This window comes from Channa argus, chromosome 2 (assembly GCF_033026475.1).
Source record: "Channa argus isolate prfri chromosome 2, Channa argus male v1.0, whole genome shotgun sequence".
NCBI lineage: Eukaryota > Metazoa > Chordata > Actinopteri > Anabantiformes > Channidae > Channa > Channa argus.
This window is the reverse complement of record NC_090198.1, coordinates 4,903,924-4,927,171: the sequence shown is the minus strand read 5'-3', so window position 1 is coordinate 4,927,171 and position 23,248 is coordinate 4,903,924. Positions and strand designations below refer to the sequence as shown.

At 42.0% G+C, this 23,248-nt stretch overlaps 1 protein-coding gene across 1 annotated transcript in view; it reads left to right on the top strand.

Moving 5' to 3' along the window:
* The window catches only part of si:ch211-186j3.6 (neural-cadherin), a 306,902-nt gene extending 284,739 nt beyond the window's left edge, over positions 1 to 22,163 (top strand). The window contains exons 36-37 of the mRNA XM_067494964.1: positions 16,773 to 16,927; positions 18,604 to 22,163. Coding sequence (XP_067351065.1) covers positions 16,773 to 16,927; positions 18,604 to 19,215 — 767 coding nt within the window. The 3' untranslated portion in view covers positions 19,216 to 22,163. The remainder of the gene's footprint in view (positions 1 to 16,772; positions 16,928 to 18,603) is intronic.
* Positions 22,164 to 23,248: the final 1,085 nt, after the last annotated feature.

The window sequence follows — 23,248 nt, the reverse complement described above, 5'->3', positions numbered from 1 at the left end:
TGGATTGAATCAATTCTCTAATTGGGGAGGGGCGATAAAATTATGTAAGATTGTATGGTGGTATTTCATGTTTATATTCTTTAGTCTTTTAAAAAAGAACAAATGAAAGACTAGACCTAGACTCTTCCCTCCTATGTAGAATGCTGTCCCTCTGAACTGAAGTGTGAGGGACAGCATCATAGTGTGTAGCCATAAGAGCAATGTGAGGGTATGAAGTTTTATAGCATTCTTTTTTAATTTCCATTTGAAAATAAGGACAGCTGGGTGGGGAGCGGATTTATTTCAAGTCTCACACAAATGCTACCTTAATTTTGTGGTCCGTGAATTCCGTGTGTGCCGAGCTGTGGTGTAACAGATCTATTGGTCTTTCAAAAAAGAAAAAGACCATCTTACCAAAACACAGACTTTGGGACTAGTCTTTGTAAATGCAAACTACCTTTCTGGGTCTTTGGACTCTATACAGATTGAAATGTTGCTTCTCCGACCCCAATACAGTGAAAGAGGTGTATGAAGCACCAACTTTGACAATGTCGGTTGTGTGTTCGGAAGAAGTTCATTTGCATGTCCCTTTGGTTACGTAGCCTAAAGCCAGTAATGAACAAATAGTTTTACTACAGTCAAGATTTCTTCACCAAAGAGGCAAGAACATCTCAGGAAGGTTTGTGCTGTAGGATAAGACTGTAGATGTAGCTGCTCACTTCTTAGGTGGTACAATCACTTCAGTCTGGCCTACGGGTGGCTGGACTGAAGCACACTTTGATTGTTGTTAAAATCCACATTTGTGTGTTTGCTTGCTTGTCTGTTTTCGCTTGTTGAATATTCATCTCCTTGTACCTTTAGCTCTGTGTTGTTATTCCTACAGGGGCCTCTGCTGCAGAAACGCCTCCGGCACAGTCATACACAGAGAGTGAGTTGTCAGTACAAATGACATGTTTCCCTTGTTTAATTGAGGACAATCCAACAGAAGAGTAGAGACCAGCGTGAGACCGAGCGCAGATAAAGAGAATAAAAACAGATCAGAGGGCTACGGAATAAAATACGATACCAGAAGAAAACAAGAGGAGCTGAAAAGATTACAGAGCAGAGCTAGCATGAAAAAAAAAAACAGCAAGAGAAGGGAAAGTGGGAGAAAGGAAGTGCTGAGAAGGATGGTGTCAATGTCACCCTGCTGCCGGCCATGTCTGCTTGTCTCATTGGTGATTCAGGGGGCACCTCCTTCCCACCCTCAGAACAGACAGACACACTTAAAATGATCATTTCTCCTTCTCTTCTTCTCACCTCTATTCCTCAAAATCTCCCTTCAAACTTGGCTTTGGGCTCAAAGACCATGTGACATCCGACCTTGATCTTGCCGAGCTCAGTTCTGTTTTAAGTGTTAATTACTTAATTTGTAGGCGTATAAGGTGCTGTTTACCGAAACCTGTAGAAAATTGAGATCACTGCTCCGGGGGCCTTTGGTGGTAATTTCAATTGGCAGAGCATTCTGCATTCGATCGGTCAAGCATTCCACACTCTGAAATTTAAGCAGCAGCATGAGGTTTTTTTTTTCTTCTTTTTTAACTGCTTGTACAGCCCCCAACAGGTTTTAATAGCAGCAACAGAAGGAAGGCAGCAACTCTCCTGTCGCAGTGTTGATGGAAACTTAGATGGTCTTTTGAGAATGCTATGATCAGTAAAGATTAAAGACAGAATTCCTGTTAGGTCATTCTCTTGCATTTTGTTGTCCACTCCAGCATGAGATAAGACATATGCAGTGGGGTTTCATGATTATGATTATTTTTTGTATTTGGTGATCCCCTTACATTCATCTACTGCCACTATGACACCGACTTTTCTATGGCTCAGCAACTTGTGGATGGATTACCACACGTTCTTTTAGAGAGAGTCGCCATCCCCACAACACATAGGGAGAATTTTGAATCATTATTTCATCACAGACACTTTTATGAATAACTTACAAATAAAGTACATTTGTAAGAGAATATCAAATTTGAATTTTTTTACTTTATTTACTCTGTTATGTATGCAGTTAGGCAGCTTATTCCACCATCATCGGACCACTGAACAGAAAAGCTATGCTTGGGATCTTTTGCGGTGTGGTGTAGATACCGCTTGTAGGCAGAGCACAGCGGGCAGGAGTGATTGTGGACATGGTTTAGGGAGATCAGGCAGGCAGGTGCTGTTGAGTTGACCACGCTAAAGACTAGAGTCAAAGCTTCATCCGGATACGGGCAGCTACAGGCCTGTGCAGAGATCTGAACAGCAGTGTGATCGAAAATGAGACATGCTGCTGCATTTTGGATTATCTGAAGAGGATTGTGCAGGCATTGGTCATATCTCATCTCGGCTACTGCAATGCTCTGCTGGACCACTAGCATGCAGAGTCAATGAGTTGGTTTACAGAAAGGTAGAGTCTGATCTTTTGGGCAAATATCCATGCCCAAGAGACAGAGGTCGCAATGATGACCTCCATATTTCTGGTGGACTTTATAGGGACAATCAGTGAAGATGTTACATTGATTCTGTTACTATGTTGAATGGAACGTCTGCCTGGGAAGAGCAAAACGTCTTTCTTTAAGAGTCTGAGTTGACGATGTCTTGCTCTCAGCCAGGCAGAAAGGTGTGATGAGACAGTGAAGTCATCCAGTGGAAACGACAGGAGAAGCTGTGTGTCATTAGCATAGCGGTGATGGAAAAGCCATGTTAGCAGATGATAGAACCCAGGGATGTAGTTAAGATCAAGAAAAGAAGAGGACCAAGAACTGAGCTCTGTGGCACACTCGTACAGAGTTAGTGAGAGTTGGAAACTTGCTTCTGCCAAATCCAGCCTTAATCCAGATGGGTAAGACTCAAGCCAGGCCAGTGCTGTTCCAGAGATGCCCAAGTCAGAGAGTGAGGACAGGAGGATCGGGTGGTTCACAGTCATAATGGCTGCAGATAGAAAGAGCCTGCAGGGACTCCACTACCATCAGGAGTGCTGCTTCAGTAGAATGCCCACTCCTACAATAAGGAGGCTGTTTAGATAAAGAAAATCTGAGATTTGTTCAGTGACTGTTTGTAGAAGGGTCTTCATCTTCTAAAGAGTATGCTTCTGTTTAAAAATGGTGGGTGAAGGGGCCTGTTTGGAAACATGTATTTTTGATATGGATAATAGCTGGGATTAGTGTGGGTACGGTATCTTGTCCAGAGGCAGCAAAGCAGTCCGAAATCATGACGTGTACTCCACCAATAGCACAGTAACTTCATGCCTTACATGATGCAGTTTTGCTAAATCTCTTGCAACAAGATATTGGCAAAATTCACCTGCACGCCATCAGAGCACCTCCACAGAGTAAATGTTCACAGAACCGCTACTATGATGATCACAAATATGTGTATATACGCTGTATATACATAAAGGTATAGGCTGTAGAGTTAAATGGTTTTTAGTTCTCTTGTTTTTGACGTAATTTGATGAATTGGCAAACTATTCTAAGCGGATCACATCAGTGATCAGTGACTGGCTGAGCTGATGTGAGTTTTGTTCAGGGATGGTTCGTGGGAGTTTGGCTGTGACTCTTTCATCGATTGCACTGGAAGACTGGCAGAGCTGACCCTGTGGCTGTCCCTGGGGTGCTTCTCTGGGGTTGTGAGTTCAGAACAAAGTTTCTAGTTAAGAAATGTCAGCATGATACGATGGACCCTGTCAAAGTCCAATTGCCTCTCTCTAGACAGTATTAATGATTAATAACTTAGCTCTCTGGATTTGTCAATTAGCTTGAATATTGATTAGGCACACAACAATGTGACTTCATTTATTCTGTTTGTAAGTCTCATCCTATCTTCACATTCACCTCGTCAAACTTATCAGTTCTTCATTTTTGGCTGACTTATCAGTTTTGCAGCAGCCTATAGAGCTGCTGTGAGTAATTTAAACACCTTCCCTTTGGAAAATTCAATTCAGTTTCCAGAAAAGGTTTTCTGTGAGAATCATTTGAGCAGAAATAAAAGTAAGCTAAAATAAATTCAAAACACTTGATTGAAAGCTTGAAAAAACATTCTAATTATTGGAAGTGAAACTGAAAACAGCTTCTGTCAACTCTGATCGCATTACTCTGGGTCTGAGTTGTCACTTGCATTAAGTCTGAGTGGTCACTACCACAACAACCTACCTGAGCGTCTTCATTTGAGTCACATTAAACGTTTTGAGCTGGGATATTTACCAACTCCTCTTCGTCTTGGTCCCTTGGGGGTAAAAATCTGTATCAAAATGCTGGGGTGTATTTGCCTACTGGTAATAATGTATAACAGAACAAACGGGATCAGAAATGTGCATCCGTGTGGTCATTTCACAACAAATGTCTGAATAAAACTGTCCACAGAAGCACTATCATGAATATTTATGGCTGTTTTCCACAACTGAGCATGTGTGAACTTGCATATGAAGGCACCCAATGAAGTATAAACAGAGCTATGTCTCCATTCATGGATTGGTTGTTCACTGCATCTGCTCCCAAAGTCCCTTCATTGACTGTGCAGTCTCACCTTTCTGCATCGGAATTGTGACGTAGTAGATCTTCATGTTTCTTGTGGTTTCAATCATTTGTGTACGATGAGATATTCAACTTGAAACTTTTTTTAAAATGCATAATCGATCAGTGAGCACACATACTGTACATGGACGGATTATGAGAGAAATAGGATTCTGGGCACAGACGGGATTCTCACACCTTCTTTTTCAACATTTTTGAGTCTGTTTGTGGTAATTTAAACTTCATTTTTAGAGGGAGAGTTGTGTGTATTTCTCGGGGTAATTTTGTCATCCTTTCATGGCTGTTTGTGGTCGTTTTACGTCTTTTACCTGAGCTCTTTTAAAAAAGATATATGAACAGTAACTTTCAATGCCATTGCCCATGGGCCCCCTGACCTGCAAAATGCTAAACGTCCATTTATATAGTGCTTTTATCCAAAGCGCTTAACGATGTTGCTTCTCATTCACCCATTGACACCGGTGGCGGTGGCTGCCATGGAAGATGCTCACCTGACCCACCTGAAAGCAACTCAGGGTTCAGTGTCTTCCACTAACACTTCAGCATGTAGGAGTCTCGACGGGAGGCCAACCACTGACGCTGTGGTCCGTGGACGACTGCCTTACCAACTGAGCTGTAGCCAGGTTTGGAGGACCTCATTATCTTCCGGAAGATGTTATTTCATAACATCTTCCAGAAGATGTTATCTCATTCAGTGTTTTGATGGTGGTGGGGGAGAGCAGTGTCTAACAAGTTGGTCCAAAATCTCCATAGATGTTTAACTGGCCTGAGACCTGGTGACGGCTAAAGCCATAATTTTATCCACATTATTTTCAAAATCATCAAACCATTCATGGACCCCTTGTGTACTATGGACAGATTCACCGAGTGCAATATTGCTTTGCACTCGCTCTTCCCTAAAATGGAAAAAGACAGAGTCATGTAAAATGGTCATCAGTTTGCACTGTCAACAACTCTTCACGTGAATTGAATAGGAACAGTGACTAACTTGACATTGGAATTTCAAACACCAGGCCAGTTTAACAGTGATTGAGTATAATTGGATGAGAATTGCTCAAGTATACAGAAAACATTTCCCGTAACCCTATAGTAGGCCATAGTAGACAGCATCACAGATGTCTGTTGCAGACAAAATATGAGCAACATAGAGGGCTTAAAATATGACAAATACATAGAATGCAAAGATACGGTATATGTGCAATAATCCTATGTGACCTTTGCATAAGCTTAAATGGTCATAAGTAAAGCACTTACTTAAACTATAGAACAAGGATCTTAGAATGCTTTCATTGATTAAAAATAAAATACTCATCAGTTTTAATAACCTGCTGTAAAACACTACTTGTAGACCATCACAAATGAACCACAACACAGGGCCACGGAGAATCGCCATACTGCAGAGTTTCTACGAACATTAAATATGAGATTACTGTTGGGACACAGGTGTTGGCCAACGAATCAGAAACTGAATATATCCTTACAATCTCCTTTGCCAGATGAGCTAAGCAGACAGTTGGTATGATAAAATCAAGGCAGCAAAGTCCTTCAAGGTGAAGATGTTTCCGAGGTTATCTCTGTGTATTGTTAAGAGGTTGGAGGAAGATTGAAGCAGGAAATTCAGAAATATCAAACCGACTTTGAGACAAATGAGAAACATCACTTTTTCACCCTGTGTGTGACTGATAGCTGCTTCCAAATTGGATTCAAATTGAAACTAAAAATATCTAATTTAAAATTAATCATTTTTTTTTACACACTCTAAAGCGCACTATAAAAACAGCTGGGTCGCAAGCTCCTAACTTTCTGTTTGTACTTAGTTTTATTTTAGTCGGATTTCACCGACTGAACTAATTCATCATTAAATCTGTCACAACCTGAAATGAAAGTGAAGCTACTGACTGCTTTAATATCCTCTGCTGCACTTGATTTGACGGATCACATGCAAGCAGGTGTTTTTACAATAGCTTATATGGTTGCTCCCAATTTAAATTACAGTCCTTTTTTTCATGAAAGATCTCAGAAAGGGTCTCAGAATCATACTGGAAGTTAACTTTGGAGTAAAATTATGAAAGTTTTCATGTAGCCTCCTACTCTGACATCAAACAGTGGAAAGTGGAGATGCTGAATAGAGAAGAAGAACAGAATAGACTTAATAAAACACAGTACAGTAGAAGACATTTAATTTCAGCAAAACACAATACGGCATTTATGCACAATATTTGGAGATGGTGACGTGTGCATGTGTGTGCATTTTGGGGGGTGGTCAGTGATTGTTAGCGTCACCCACTTTTTAAATAAAAGGTTTATGGCTATGGGCAAAGCATTGGTAACAGAAGCAGGGGCAGCGGATCTACGTATTCTGTAAATGCGGTCGCCCAAAAGGGCACAAACTCAAAGAAGAGTCAAAACCTTTTGACTAATTCAATCACCAACAGTCAAGTATATAAATTAATTGGACAGTGACTGGGTCAAATGGCCTCATCAGTCTAATCCAGTCATATTTGCCATCTTTTATTAATTTGGCAATAAGATTAAAAATACTAATTTTAGTTCTACCTTGGTTATATACCTTAAGTTGTGTATGCATCCAGGATGTTTCTTGACTTAAGGATTACAGAGTTAGCATCAACAGCCACATTTGTTTTAATACTGTGGTGTTTTGGATTCATATAAGCATCATCTCTGGTGCTTTTCAATTATTTTTATAGCCGTTGCAGTTTGATTTATATGTTGGTTGTGACAGACCCCACTCAGCTGCATCATTTGAGTGACTTCCAAAGTTACGAATTTTGACAAATTGATTTTACTCCCAAGATTAGAGCCGAAATTGCGTCACTTTAAACATTTTTGGCCATGTGGAAAACTGCAACATCGAGACAAACGGTAGAAAGAATTCAATCAGCTTCACATTCACTGCAGTAATAAAGAGTAAAGACAGTCTTTGCTGTGTAAGTGCTTCAACTAGCAGTGGTTTCACAGCACAGCAGAAAGCTCGGGAGCCTAACCCATTTTAATCCTCACTAAACATAGCATAGACAGCCGCTCATTGAGTGCTTCGCCAGATCCTTCTTCGTATTCTGCAGAATACCCAAATCTCTGCAGCTGAAAGTACATTAATACCTACTTACGTCCTCCTCAGCAGTACTTCCAGCTCTGCATGACTGCAGTACATTATGATCCACCCAAGCCATATAAGTCACAGATAATTAGTCTGATAGAGAAGGCTGCTTCTGCCACTGAAGGGAGGTGAAGTAGTTCATGTGTGCATTCGCAGTCATTACAGTCGGTTGAGGAAGGCATATAGAAAGATGCATGACGTGCTCACTTCCCTCATCGCCCCCCCCACACTAACACATTATCCAGTATCAAATGTGTTGGTTCCAGTTTTTGTCATGGCAGGCTACGACACCTGTTATGCAGGATATTCAAATACAACACTTTATAACCATATGACATCAAATGCAGATTCAAAATTCCTTTATGTCTTTAGGAATGATATTAATGTCTTAACAATGAGAGCTTGTACTGAGAAGTTCAAAATGTTTGAATATCACTGTGTGTCTATGTGACATCTGGGGATGTTCAGCATCACCCATACCGTAATCCCCCCATGACCGGAGACTAAGAGAGCAGTTTTATTTCTGTCTTTTTTATCCTTCAACACAAACCTGTGATGTGGAATTGACGTGAAGCACCATAGAGAATGTGGCGGGCAGGCTAGAAAAGGTGATATTTTGAGTTATTAGCTTATCGCTTTGTTCTAAAAAGTAAACTGTTCAGTCCTCAGTGCCCAAGGTCGTGTTAGATGCTCCTTTTTTGCACAGTGGGTGTTGCCAGCCAGCTTGAGTGTTATGCTATTCACTAATATGTGATCAGTCATCTTCTTTTTCTTAGAAAAGATGTTAAGAAATTCGACATTTTATTCTGCACTAATCACAAAAAGGTCTAAAATCCAGAAAGGGCTTTTTAATTTTATAAGAGGAGGTGTGGGTGACAAACCATGACGTTTTTCTCTAATGTTTGTGCTTAAAAAAGATCAACTGCTTTGGGCTTGTCCCTTTCAGAGGTCGCCACAGCGGAACATGTTCCACACGTTTATTTGGCATGAGTTTTATGGTGGATTCACTGAGCATCCCATTTTATCTGGGTTCGAGAGCGACACCAGGGTGGCCCTTCATGGCTGGGCGGGGTCAAACCTTGTGGGGTGGAACCCACCCAATGCTCTAGCCACTGAGGCACCAGGACCCCCTAGTTTTTTAGGGAAGGTCTGGTGCATGGCACTGCATGATAACAACCTACTGGGCCTACTGGCAGGTAGAGTCAGGACCTGCTAAGACATAGGCATGTGGTGATAGGAACCAATCACAGGCTATGGAAAGGATCGGATGGTGTTGTACCTCATCAGTATCAAGTTGAATCAATATCAAATGTTTTCTTGGCCAGTGAATTGTGGTGATTTCATCTAAAAAGCATTTGCTGGATCATTATTGCTCTATGGCAGATCTCATGCTATTTTTTTGTATGTAGCAATAAAATTTTATCTTATAATGTCATCATTGCCACGAATGAACCCAGTCTGTTGTTTAGAGGCTTGCAGTATGATTGCAAACTTATAAATCTTTATCATCAGAAGTAACAAAAATGTTCAAAAAAGTGTATATTAAAAAAAGTGCAAAAGTCTGCATCTGCATAAAAAATAACTTTCATTTCTGACACTATCCTTTGTACTAATTAAATGTGCAGTTAATTAAATGTGTGTAAACCCATAAGTGTCTCTGGACAAAACCCAGGGTACACCTTGTATCTGTCACCAGGTCACCTTATGTTTGTGTTTTGAGACTGTCGGACAAAAAAAAGTCCCCAGGCTGAGTCCATATCAATTAGTAGCAGTTGACAGTTCATTTCTGAAATTACTCTATAGTATTCGGACACTCGCAGATTGACCTCCTCTTTAGCTGCTTCGCAGAATCTCTTATTCTACTTGCACCTGTACTTGACAAAAACAAGCTTCAATGATCCAAGATGCTACTGATATGAGTTATATAGGGAAAAACAACCACAAGGAATTAAAAGTACTGCATGATTTTTTTTTAAAAGTATTTATTTTGAAACCCCACATCTCCCCACTGGAGAAATATCTGCCTTGCTGTTGTTCAGAATACTCTTGGGTGTGGTAAGCATGTGGGGTTGAGGGTCTATTCATAGCCATAAGAGCCAAAGGAATGTGGCTGAGATCCAACTAGACACGAGTTTGACACTGTTTTCTACTATTTTTTTTAAACAAAAAAAAGGAGAAGGAGCTGTGTGTCAAGAGATTGGTAACAAGACCAATGGAGAGAGAGGCAAAGATAGAAATAGACAGCAGAAAGAGAAAAAAAAGGGTACTTAGGGGTTTTGGAGTGTGTGTAGAGTTGTGTTCCTGAACAGTTTGTGAGCTGGAGGCAATTAGTGAATTGTTTCACTTCCTCGTTGCACCTATAAAGGTTTAGAGAAGGTTATTAGCAGCAATGAGTTGGCCATAGCCTCATGACGGCCCCCCCCAATAAAAAAGCAGTGAGAAGAAGAGTAGTGATAGATCAAGTGCACCGAGACAGATGGCTGCAGTAAACAGAATTATAGTTTGATGAGGGCAAAATCAATAGTATATTATTGACTTGTGTTGATGTACTCATAGACACTGATCTCATTGCAGGGCAGCTCGGATATTGATCGTCTGACTGTAAATCCCATTACACATATACTCTCGTTCAGAACCATTTGAACTGCTCGGGCAGCAGCACGCTGCCTCACTGTGCATCCAAGATTTTCAATTGACACTTGACTTTACATTTACCGAGATTTCCCAACGTTTTTCAAATTAGGACATATTATTAAAATAAAAATGGATACATCTTAATTTCAAACACACTGCTGTGTGCAATAATCTAATGTGGTGGTAGATAGCCCAAGGCATCTGCTGGAGATCCAGGAGTAGCTTCGGGGGCTTGACCCAAAGTAGTATTTGTAGTTTAAAGGCCAATGGAATCAATGAAAAGCAACTTTAAAAGGAGGTTTACTAAACTGAGTGGAGAAGGAAAATAATTAGAAGTGTTTAGAGGAGCAGGGTATTAAGTATGACGCAGGGGTTTGAGTCAGGCAGCGAGGAAGGTATATAATAAAAAAAATGGAGTGATGGTCAAAGAGAGGAACTGTAAACAGATAAACTGATAATCTCTCTTCTCTGGATCATTCTCCTTCCTTTTTCACACGCTCAGAAATACTGATGCAATTCTCCATTGCTGCCCTCCAGAGAGGGGCCTTTGAACAGAGCAGACTCATCTCGTACACCCTGACCTCCAGCTTCCTTGCTCCCCTCCCCGTGGTGCTCACACTAGCCACTTCTTTACACACACACACACACACACACAGCTGACCGGATGGAAGCAGCAAAAAGCAAGTGTAAACACATTAAGACATAAGCTTCGCCAGCAGACACCAAGCAACGCACCTCTAATATTTACAGCTTCTTCATTTCAGTCTCTATATGCTGTGTTTTTACCTCATACAGGCAGAGGCCCTAATGCATGTTGTTGGTCCATCCTCACAGCAGCTCAGGATCAGATTTCCTTTCTGTGCATCTAATCAGAGCCTGTCCGGGATTTTTTATGAATTGTACTTTTGTCTGCAAAGAAAGTCTTGAAGGGCGACGTCACGAATTTTTAACTTGCTTTCTATGGCTTTAGTTTAGGGTGTAAAATGTACATTCACGCTTTTAAAATTCTCCCCTGACTTCGCTATTTTAAAGTATTTAACTGCTTCTACAGATGACATCACCTGGAGGAGTTTTGCATCATTATGAGATCAGAAGATGCCATCTGGATGATCACTGGAAAAGCATGTTGACCATGATTACAAACTCCATAGCGTGAGCAGCGAGATGACATGTTCTCAAATGAAGGTTCCTCCACGTGATGTGAAGTATAGAAGTATTTTGATCAAGGCAATTTAAAGGGGGAGTTTAAGGGCATTTATGTACATGTGCTACCAAGACCAAGACTAGAACCACAGTTGATTCATGCTAAAAGAGCAGTAAGTACTAAAATACAGACACTAAAATCTAAACATCGCAGCACAAGTCTTCATAGACTTGATCCTTTCCATCTGGAGCGGTGACACATCTTTTACAAGATCTACTTATCATTTAGTTCTGACTTTTTATATTGTGCACTTTAGTGTTTGAGTGAAGAAAAAAGTGGCACAACTCCGTTTTTTGTCGATTCAGTACAAAGATCACATCCTTGGTTTAAATTAAAGCACGTTCTGCCATTATTATATTCAATCAGTGGAATTGCTTGATGCTCTTCTGGAGTGTTTGTGAATATGTTGGGGCCATAAGTGACATCTTAGGGCAGCGATATATTTGAATTTTAATGAGTCATATGATATTTTAAATGACACCACCGGTCACCTGCAGAAGTGCATCTCATGTACATGTTGCGTTTATGTCTAAGTACTTAAGATCAGGCGTCTTTAATTATCCATTAGGGATTGAACTCACCCATACTTAACAGTACTTAGCATTTCATAATAAAAAGTTTAAGTAAATTAAATGAAATTAGACAAGTTTTAGCAAAAGTAGATCGACCACTTTCTTCATGCTGTGGAAATTGTGAAGGACTGGATGGAGACTAAATAGGTTCTGGTTGAAAAGGTAAGAAAAGTAGTTTCATGCTGATGATTTGAGGTTCCAGAGGCAAATAAGGAAACCGGCATTAACTGTACACTGCGTATTATCAGTGCACAGCATTAATTATGTGCTTTCATAAATTTAGTCAAGAGCCGTGTAAGGCCAGGGGGCAGATCTATACTACGTGACTTGATTTCTCAATGGGATAATGGCTTCTTACAGTCCAGTCTTAGCATCTGCTCCCACGCAATTAACAGCTGTTCACACATTGACACGTGTGACTTCAACAACCCCCAAGATGTTAACGACTCCAAAGGGTAAATACCTGAGACTCCTGGCCGGTCTCTTCGAAATGAAGTAGCCTGTGGAGTCAGAGAAGTTTGGGAATCTCTCCACAGATATCGCTGATGATTTTTCCAAAACAGATTTTGTCTCCTTGCTTAACAAACATTGTGAATTATCACCAGCAGTACCTTCCTGCTTCCTGCTGATCCTTTGTTCCTCATACCAGTTTTATGAGGTGTTGCTATAATGACACCTATGTCATGGAGCCACTATGTCTAGCGAGTAGAGTCCAGTCGCCTCAAGACCATGAACTAAGAAAAGGCCATTACCTAAAGACTTGGGTCTGTCCAAATGTGAAGCAGGCTATAAGGACAGATTACAAGCCACTGCTACATACTCCCATGTCAGCTTACTGTCATTGGCTGTTGTTGGGTTGTATTCAATGATTCATTGCTGTTCCTCACACACTACATTTAGGGACAGTCTGAGCCAGTTGGGAGCATTGAGATGACGTCTGTGGCCAATAATCGGTCCAAGCCCCCCTTCAGCCCTTCAGTTTGTGGGAATAGGCGAATTGTGCCAAAAATGTCCCCACCCTAACCCAACCACTGCCCCATGTAGGACTAACCCCTGCACATTGAAGAGACTAGAACCCCCCCTCATGGAAGGAGCGAAACAATTCAGTTTAACAGAAGTAACCTACTTTTTTTTTTTTTTTTTCCCAAAAGTACAAATGTTTGAATACTCCTCCAAAGTCTCACCTTTGTGTGGCTTGTCCAAGTGTTTTTCTCTTTGTTTCCTCCTCTTTCCAGTGCTTACCTGGATACCTAGAAAAGCTCCAGGCTCCTGGAGCAGCTGTTTCAACACTGTTTGGTTTTTTTGAATGTCTTCGGGAAGCTCTGGGCAGCCCCACAGTAAATGAGGACCACTGCTACTGAACCTGTGATCCTGTTTTTGGCCAGTTCACTGCCACTGTAACGTTAAGGCTACTCTCTGCAGCAGCCAAGTACCTACATGTGTTTTCTGGGAAAACAAAAACTTCTGTCACCCCCAGCCCATCTTCGTACACTGGCATTTAAAGCCCTAATGCCACTCTTAAAATGAAACAGTGAATCTCTTGCAACAATTTCATCTTATAAATCTGTCAAACACTGCAGTTGTAGTGAGGGGGGACAAGTTGACAGTAAATGAATATTGATTTTTCTCCTAGTACTGTGCAGCTGGTTTCTGGCTGAGTGAATTTACTCTTACAGAGTTGTCAGAGGGTGGGCTGTTTAATGGGGTGTTATCAATTCACGGGGAGTTTGAGTGCCATCTGTTGGTGCGCTTACAAGATGGATGGGCTGCTAGGTTTTAGTTGTGATGCACGAGAGATGTGAGGATTTAAAAAGAGAAAGCGGAGGCTGCTGGAGAAGCAGAGACAGCGGCACAGCGCGTTTAAAAGCTGTGTTTGAATTGTTTAGGATCACAGAATTTTCGTGGTGATGCGCTACCTCAGATTAATAGGATTTGAACTGCCGGGGTATTTATAGTGCTGCCAGTTGAAATAGTTTGCGCTATGTAATTGCTGCAGTTCTGAAATGTGATTAAACGCAGCCATGTACAGTCTTTGCAAAAACAGATTTGAAGATGGTATATGACTCAGAAAATCACTCAGTTACAGGCTCAATTAATGACATGGTTGTAAATTATTAAATATCTGAAAATTGCACTCTGGATTCTACAAGTTGTTCCTTCTGCAGATCCATTGAGGGAAAAAAAAGTTCTTTAGATATAGTAGTTTGTTCTTTTTGTTCCTCAATTCAAACTGTTGATTCAAAGGCAATAAACATTTGAAACAGCCAGAGTTTGTGTGAGTGTAAAGCAGGTTAGAACAAGGGAATGAAATGTGAAGTGGTATCTAAGACAAGAGGTAGTGGGGACGAGATAAGACACAAGGGATTTGTTAGACACCTGAACAGGTGATGGCAACACTCGAGTGGGAGATGCAGTGCATGTAGATTTGTTTACCGGGGGTTTCTCGTTTTCATCCGCCACTTCTTCTCTCACCTACAGCAAGAAACGTCTCAGCACGACCTGCGGCAGCTATAATCTAAAGGCTGCTCTGCGCTTTATGAGGCCTGTGATGCAATTATGCATTTATAATTACCCTTATCTGCAGAGATATTGGCAGAGATGCAAATGGAAATGTGACTCATTTCCGAAAGCTTTGTGTGTCTTTAATTGAATAACTAATACTGGCCCAGTCTATGAGAAGTGTGTGTGAACATGCTCTACTGCTATTCTTGGAGAGAAACTGTGACCAGAATGATCTTAACACTGATCTAAAGGTGCTAAGTCCTTCATTCAAACAATGTAAATTACAATTGTTTTAATGCTTTGTTTATATAATTTATGATTCGCACAAGTACATTTTTCAATCTGCTGGTGATCCATTCAACAAATGCACTATCAGCAAGTTCTGACAAAAATAAATAATCAAATATCTTGGTTTCTGCCATTTTATACGACGCACAGATGCATTTTCAGAAAGCTGCCCTCTTAGCAGCAGGCAGCTTTTAAAATTGTTCTGTTATGTACCACAACGTCCTGGTGGTTACGAGAACAGAAACTTATTTCAAACTGGACCGGAACTTTGGCCTCCTGCGGGAACGTCCTCTGCCTCTTCACCTAACCCTCCACCATATAAACGTTTGCGCATCTACGTTCGCCATCGCTGATAAATCACCCAGCTGTAATTTTTCTGTTAGTCACACCTCAGTGTGGCTTTAAACCCGTTTTACAACAACACGTAGTGGGTCTGTCACTGCTTTGTGTACAGGTGCAGTGAGAACAGCTCCTCCCAGGATTGTCGTTTATTTTTGTCCCATAGCCATGGCAACGGAAATTTTAAGGAAACAAGACATTCATAGGGTCTTTATCACCTAAACATACTTCTTTATGAGAGTGTCCACACAGAAAGAGGAAGTATATGCAGTAAGTACAGACAATTTCAAAAATAAAATAGTCATAACAGGACATACAGTAACAGGACATGTCCCCCTGAAAATGTTCACTCCCAACATCTCCACAACATAATAACAATATTAAGAGTACAGCAAGAAACAAAGTGCATATGCATTTTTTTTTTTTAACCAGAATGGACTATTCTTGCCAAAATAAAAGTCTGTGACTGAACATCCCTCTACTACACTTGATGTTATTGTCTGATATTTTTAGTGTATTTAGTTATAGAACACTGTATATGAAGCTATTATTATTATTATCAAGCACTTTTTTGTATCGCTTTTTGTGCAGCTCTCCAAAAACAACTGGTGATCAATAAAGTTGATAGTTATGTTCCTCACCTCTCTCTTCCATCTTCTCCTCATCCTCCCCTTTAAATGTAGTACTTTATTGTATGTCATGATTTTTATTGTCTCATCCTACTTTACTCCACCTGAATATCCCAAAATGTGGGTTACACCAACACCCACACACCTTACAATCAACACTCCAACTACTTCACTCAACAAAATGCCACAAAATACACACAAACGCCAACTGTGGTTTTATAAACTGGCAGGACAAACTACTTAGTAAATTGCATGGGTGAACTTGACAATTAAAGCCTTTTAAAATGCTGATAACATTAGTTTTTTTCACTTAGCCAATAAAATGTACAGTAACTCTTCAACACGTTATTTAGGCTACATTATTTTACTAGTGCTGGAAGGAAAAACTAAACACAAAAAGAAAAAAAAAACAATTGTTTCCTCCCTCTTGTCATCCCAAATGGTACAGTCCAACACCTGAAGCAAAGGTGCGTTCAAGTGTGCATGTTCATGAGAGCTCTGTCCTCAACCAGGAAGTGGAACTCAAAGAAATGCAGAGCACCAATAAACCAAAAAGCAAAATGAAGTGGATTATAAGTTTGGATTATTATTACAAGAAAATTAAAGATCCGAAACATGCAGCAAGAACCTAAACAGTATCACCATCCACCATTGACTTTAAATGGAAACGGAAAAAAATTGAGAACGATGGTGCTTTTGAGTCCGTTTTAATGGGACGTACTGTTGCTGCTCCATAACAGATTTATAAGGTTCAGAGTTTCCTTTTACAAAGTTGGAAAGTATCTTTATCAGGTGAACAATTCAACTTGTAATTTTTCAGCTCACATTTCCGGCAAACACTGCTCAACGTCGACTCGGTGGGGTTGCGTCTCAATTGGCTGAAGGATCGTAATGGCTGCATTAATGATGCTTATGGTCGTGTTGATCAGCCTTCACCACTGTCTGTCTCCACTGCAGTGCTGCTGCTGGGCATTTTCCTCTACACTCGCTGGAGGAGCTACAAAGGGCTGAAGGAGGGCGTTTACCACGTCTCAGCCCACCATGACGGGTGGGAGGACATCCGGGAAAATGTCCTCAACTATGATGAGGAGGGAGGCGGGGAGGAGGACCAGGTATACAACACACACACACACACACACACTCTCATAGTACAGCTATGAAAGAACTTTACAAACTCTTTTCTGGCTATTTTTACAAAGAAGCACACAAGCAGACACATTACTACTACAACTACTACTACAAATGTCTTCGTCTCGCAAACTGTGAACACTTTTCTGATAGGACTTTGCTTTGATGTTTTCTCCTTGACTTAGATTCTTGCTGCCTTGTACCTTACTTGTAAGTCGCTTTGGATAAAAGCGTCTGCTAAATGACTAAATGTAAATGTGAATGTACAAATATACTTTTCATACTCACCATTAAACAAACACAGTACTGTAGTGTGACAACTTTTAAGATTTTGGCCACTTTTGTTAAGGAAATATTCCATAGTGAATGCAAGGTACAGTCGCAGAGTCATGGTGGATTAAGTCAGTTCAATTTGGAATAAAATCCTCCATTGTGTGTGTGTGTGTGTGTGTGTGTGTGTGTGTGTGTGTGTGTGTGTGTGTGTGTGTGTGTGTGTGTGTGTGTGCACGCTCCAGCATTTTAATTAGGCCCACACAAAATCCTTATCTCCTCTCTCCAACAGCCAATATAACCCACAAGCACTCAACAGTACTTAAGAGCCTGCATAATATCACGGCTTTGATCGAAGCGAATACATGGGGCCCATACATTGCTCTCTCTGTCTCAGACACACACACACACACACACACACACACACCTGCTTACACAGATTGTTGTCACACCTTGTCAATACCCAAAAGCCCTCAAGGTCTTGTCCTGCACACTGTAAATCACCTGCAGTCAAACACATACAAATGTGTACACACACACACACACACACACACACACACACAGTCCTTATTCCCTATAGCAGAGCAGATGCTGCAGTTAATTCTCAAGAGTCTTGTTTGAAAGCTCTCTTGAGGAATACAAACAGCACTTTCCACTCATCACATAATCAGTTTTACAAAGCGACCCACACTTCCTCCGTGTGCATCATTCTTCCTCCTCCTCCTCCTCCTCCTCCTCCTCCTCTTCCTCCTACATCCCTCCTTTTTTTTTTTTTTGTTTCCTGCTGCCGTGGTTACAGTTTCGTTGGAATCATATTAGCACTGAAGTGATTGGATGTTAGAGAATATGTGAAAGTAACTGCGGCTCCTAAACCCCAGTGCACCAGTGCATATAAGAGATGGATCGAAAAAGAATCTACTCATATTTTTTTATCTTCTTCACACACACACACACACACACACACACACACACACACACACACAGATATTTAAAATTATGGAGGCTCCTCTCAGACAGTAAATGGAGATAGATTGGAAACTTAAAGAGCTGGAACATTCACAGTAAACCTAATGGCGATAGCTGATTGTTTTTCTGCTCTCTTTTCATTTTTCTGCTCTCTGACTGTCATATTTCATTTTTATTCTGCCTCATCTCTTTCTCCAAAACATTCACTTTTTCACTCAAGCTCTCATCTCTCCCTTTTTTTTTTAAAGCTTCTGTGCTAACCGTGACTTTCCCTTTGCTGTTTTTTTTGTGTGTGTGTGTGTGTGTGTGTGTGTGTGTGTGTGTGTGTGTGTGTGTGTGTGTGTGTGTGTGTGTGTGTGTGTGTGTGTGTGTGTGTGTGTGTGTGTGTGTGTGTGTGTGTGTGTGTGTGTGTGTGTGTGTCCAGAATGCGTACGACATGGCAGAGCTGCAGAAGTCACTCCAACCGAGCCCGGCCCAGTCCCTCCAGTACTGCCGCTCCAGAGCCCTGCACCACCCTCCACCTCCTCCTCCCCACCACCATCACCATCACCTGCTCCATCAGGCGCCCCCTGCCCCATCCTCTACCCAGCCATTGGATTCCCTCAGCCAAACAGCCAGCTCCAACACCCTGCCTCCATCAGCAGCTTCCACCTCCTCTACCACCGCCACCACCAGCCTCCGAAGGGACGTGCCCCCAACCAGACTTCCTGCCCAGGGCCAGGCCCGGCCTCCACAGCTGGGGCGCCGCTCCCTGTCCTTCTCCAGCCAGGACCTCGCTCGATACCTGTGCGAGATTATCCGCGACGCCGACCAGCATCCAGACACGGGGCCTTTTGATTCCCTGCAGGTCTTTTCAACTGAAGGAGGAGGGTCGCCTGCCGGCTCCCTCAGCTCTTTCAGCTCAGCGGGGCTGGACGGAGGCAGCGTTGGGGACGGGGGAGGGGAAGGGAGGAGGGAGGAGACACTCGGGGAGTGGGGGCCTCGCTTTGAGAAGCTGCGGGCGCTGTACGAGCGAGCCGAGGCCAGTGACCTCTGAGGTTAAACGCACACACAGACCAAACTTGATGGGACCCTGAGAAAGGCCCCACCTTAAACAATCGATTAGCAGATGGTTAGTGGCGACAGAGGTGGGAAAACAGCGAGAGACTTACTGTCAGAGAGACTCGCTAGACATCCTCTGCGATAGCTGACAGCTGACACGCAAGGTGTTGCATTTACTGGATGACGAGCCCCCATCAATCAACAGGGCGACCCACAGACAGATGAAAGCGTCCCTCTGAAAAAGAGCCCGTCACTCTGCGCTCCCTCTACCTTGGATTACGACTCTGCAGATGTTATCAAACCTGCCAGTCAGGTTAAGGCTTTCAGTACGTCGCTCTCTAGCCGGGCTGCTCATCATGACGGAGCTTAGCTTCACTGTCAGAAAAATCGGTTCCAGCCACAGGCACTAAAAGCCCAAATTTCCCCCTTTTCTTTTCTAACACTCGATGGGAGCTGCTCTGTAGAAGTGTCAGCTGAAGGTCGAAAATGTAAAATGCAGTTGTTTTGTGTTTTTTTTTATACCTGAGCAAATCAATCCCACGTACAAAATGTGTTTTTAGGACCTTGCTATTTAAATCTTTGTATATAAACACACAGTGCTGTGAAGATGAGTGGGGGTCTCACTGAGTAGCCCATATACTGTAATGCAGAGTTAGGAGTTTCACTATAGATGACACGTAGTGTCCTCGCTGCCTGGCTGTACACAGCTTCTGTCAATGTTTGTATGAGGGGAAAAAAAACAAAAAAAAACAAAAAAAGTGCTTTGACCATCACTGGGTTGCAGGGTGATTTCCCCCCCCCACCCCATTTCACTGGTAATGTGTTTTGGCTGAGTTGAGTATTCTGTAGGCTATTGGTTGGATGTTTCAATGTTCAACGCTCTGTGGGTTGTACGGCATCAAGCTTTCTACTTACTGCTGCAACCTCTTCTTCATTTGATTTCCTATTCTCATTTACGCTCCTCTGACGCTCTTCTCCCTCACCCGAGGGAGGGTGCTAACAAAGGAATTCAAACGGCTTGGTAACAAAGAGATAGGAGTGGACGTGCGGACTGCGGGAGGAAGAAAATACTTGCTCTGTTGCTCTGCCTCGCATACGCTCCTTCTGAAGCATACGAAATGTGGCAGCTGCGAGGAGCCATATCAACAGACGACTGCTCGGTGGAATACAAACTACGTCAAACGGCTTTCCAAGGTGACTGCTCGCTAAAAACAAATGGAAGGAGGATGAAGGAGATTTATATTGATTGTAGCTTATCGTTTTGAGCTGTGATACCTGTGTCTGATTCTGGGCCATTCACACACAGACACACACACATTTATTTACTGTCCCTTGCAGAATTACAAAACACACTTTGCTGCAGTTGTGTGGTAATTATGAATGTGGGTGAATAGAATAATGCAGGGAAATAGTAACTTTGCTGTGATTGTACGAGCTGTGTCCCGGTTGTCAGTAAAGCGGCTATTGCTCCTCTTGATCAGCTTCCATGTGGCATTACCCCTTTTTCAACTAGAACTTTTATTTTTTTTTGTCCTTTCTTCTTATCCCGTGAGTTCAGGGTCACCACAGCGGATCATTGTCCGCATGTTGATTTGGCACAGTTTTTACGCCGGGTGTCCTTCCTGACGCAACCCTCCCCGATTTCTACCGGGCTTGGACCGGCACTGCACAGCTGGGGAGGGGAATGGGCTGTTGGGGGTTCCAGTGTCTTGCCCAGAGACACTGTGACATGTAGCCGGGACCAGGGGATCGAACAACTGACCCTGTGGTATGTGGACAACTGCCTTTATCAACTGAGCTACAGCTGCCCAACCCATTTTTCAACTAGAACAATTTGTCTAAAAAAAACAAAACAAACAAACAAAAAAAAAAAACGGCAAAGAAGATAAAGAAAGCACAGGAGAAGAGCGCAGAGTCTGAAAAGGACCTGTTCCTTTCACCTTTGATAAGGCAGATGACAGCAGGGTAGAGGGTTGAATGAGAGAGCAAGTGAGGGAAGGAGGCAGAGACGAAGTATTTTAACAAGTGGCTGGCTCTGGTAAAATGTGCCACCAGTGCACCATGGAGCTCAGTAGCTCTATAGTGAGAGGGGGGGGGGGGGGGGGGGGGGGGGGGGGGGGGGGGGGCAGATGCTTGGAGAATGGTTTGTTTTAGCTCAAATGACAGAAATACAGAAGTATTCTCACATCCCTGCAAATCTCTTAAAAAGCCAACCCCGTTTCTCTTGGCGTTCCCGGTGCTGGCTTCTGCTGGAAGCAGCGGCAACACTCATAATGTTCCTTTTATTGGTCTACACCCTGGCAGAGCCAAGCCTGTCAGCAAAGAGCATTTATAGGGTGGGAGTGTGTGAAAGCACATCAGGACACTAATCCTAATATGAGATGATGGCTTGTTGTCATGCTGGAAACAACCAAAGTATTGCGGGTACTTTCAAAAAAGGGAGACAGAAAAACAGGAGTTGATTCCTAGATTGCGGCCTTTCGGAAGCAAGCTACTTTTTGAAAATCTGAGACAACAATGTGGCTTTTGAAAAACAGAGACTTGGCGGTCAGGTTGAGGTGGTGGGGATGATTCCTAAAACTAAAACATCCTCTCTTTTTCTTTCTTTTTTTTTTAGACCGTCTGGATTTCCTAGAGATGGATCCTTGTTCTCTTTTCCTCTGTGGAGAGAGCACAAGTCAGAGCCAGGCAGAGTAGATGGATGGGTGGGTGGGTGGGTGTATTGGGGACTTTTTCATGCTTCACTTCTCTCTGTGCAGCTGTAAAAAAAGGCAGCGACTCACTTCCCACCACCACCACCACCACCACCACCACCACCATCGATTTGTACCATAAAACTGCTTCTTAATTGTTGTGTTCCAGGTGCAGACATGTTGTGTGAAGTTAATGTTTTTACCTCATTTGTAAATACGGAGATAGACTAATTACCATTATTGCTTTTTGTGAAGAAAGGCACCATAGAACTTCAATGTGCACCTTTTGGAGGAAAATAACTCTTAACAGAACATATCTTTTGTGTTTTTTTAATATATATATATATATATATATATATATCATGACAGTGATGAGCTTTGGAAAGTTATGTGTTTTGTATTTGCTTTGACCTTTTTTTTCGTCAATAAATTCACTTACTTGCACCAGTGACTGTGTGTGATAAAACAAACTGAGTATTGAAAAGAAAGTGACGATTCTGTGCTTTAATAACATTTAACAAAGAAATTACATTAATGGAAAAAATACCTTTTTCGATCAGGCATGGACGGGTTTATTATCTAACACTGGCACACTTTTCTTGGCATGAAAAAAACAAAACAAAACACACTCACCTTGCAGAGTAAACAATTAGCTGGATTTCTGATATGAAAAAAAAAATGTAATGTAGAAGACAAATCAACATTTTGGGTTTAGCAGGTTGTTAGACTAAGGAAAATTGCAAAAAGCACTCATACTCCTATTTTTTTCAAATGGTTTCCACGGTCCGCTACTAGTGTAATGAAACTACACAGGCCACAGTACTGAAGATGATGATGTTCAGGGGAACATAAGTTCCCTGTGTTTATCTCAGTGCGAACTCTGGCCAAACAAAATGCACCAGGTAGATTCTTAATGGAACAGCCAATAGCATCTGAAGTGTGTACAGTTTAAAGTCTTCCCTCATTGCACATCATTTTCCGTGAAACGGCTTCTGATGTTGTCAGATATGACACTCGGTGGGACTGAGTCACATGGTTGGCCTGAGGATGGCACATCCAACACATCCTACGAATACAAATGTTGACCGAAGCCAACAACCAAGCCGAATTATGATTTTGGCACATAAAAGATGTATCAGTACAGTACAGTACAGTATCAGCTTGCGTCCCATCACTTGGACCTATAAATGTCAAGTCTCACTCAGGATTCTCTCCCACTCTTGTCCCCTCATTGTTTAGTTTCCACTGATGCCAATTCCCCGCCAACTGCACTTGATGCCTGACAACCACAAAAATGGCAAGCTCAGCACCTTTGGGAAACGTTCTAGTCTTAAC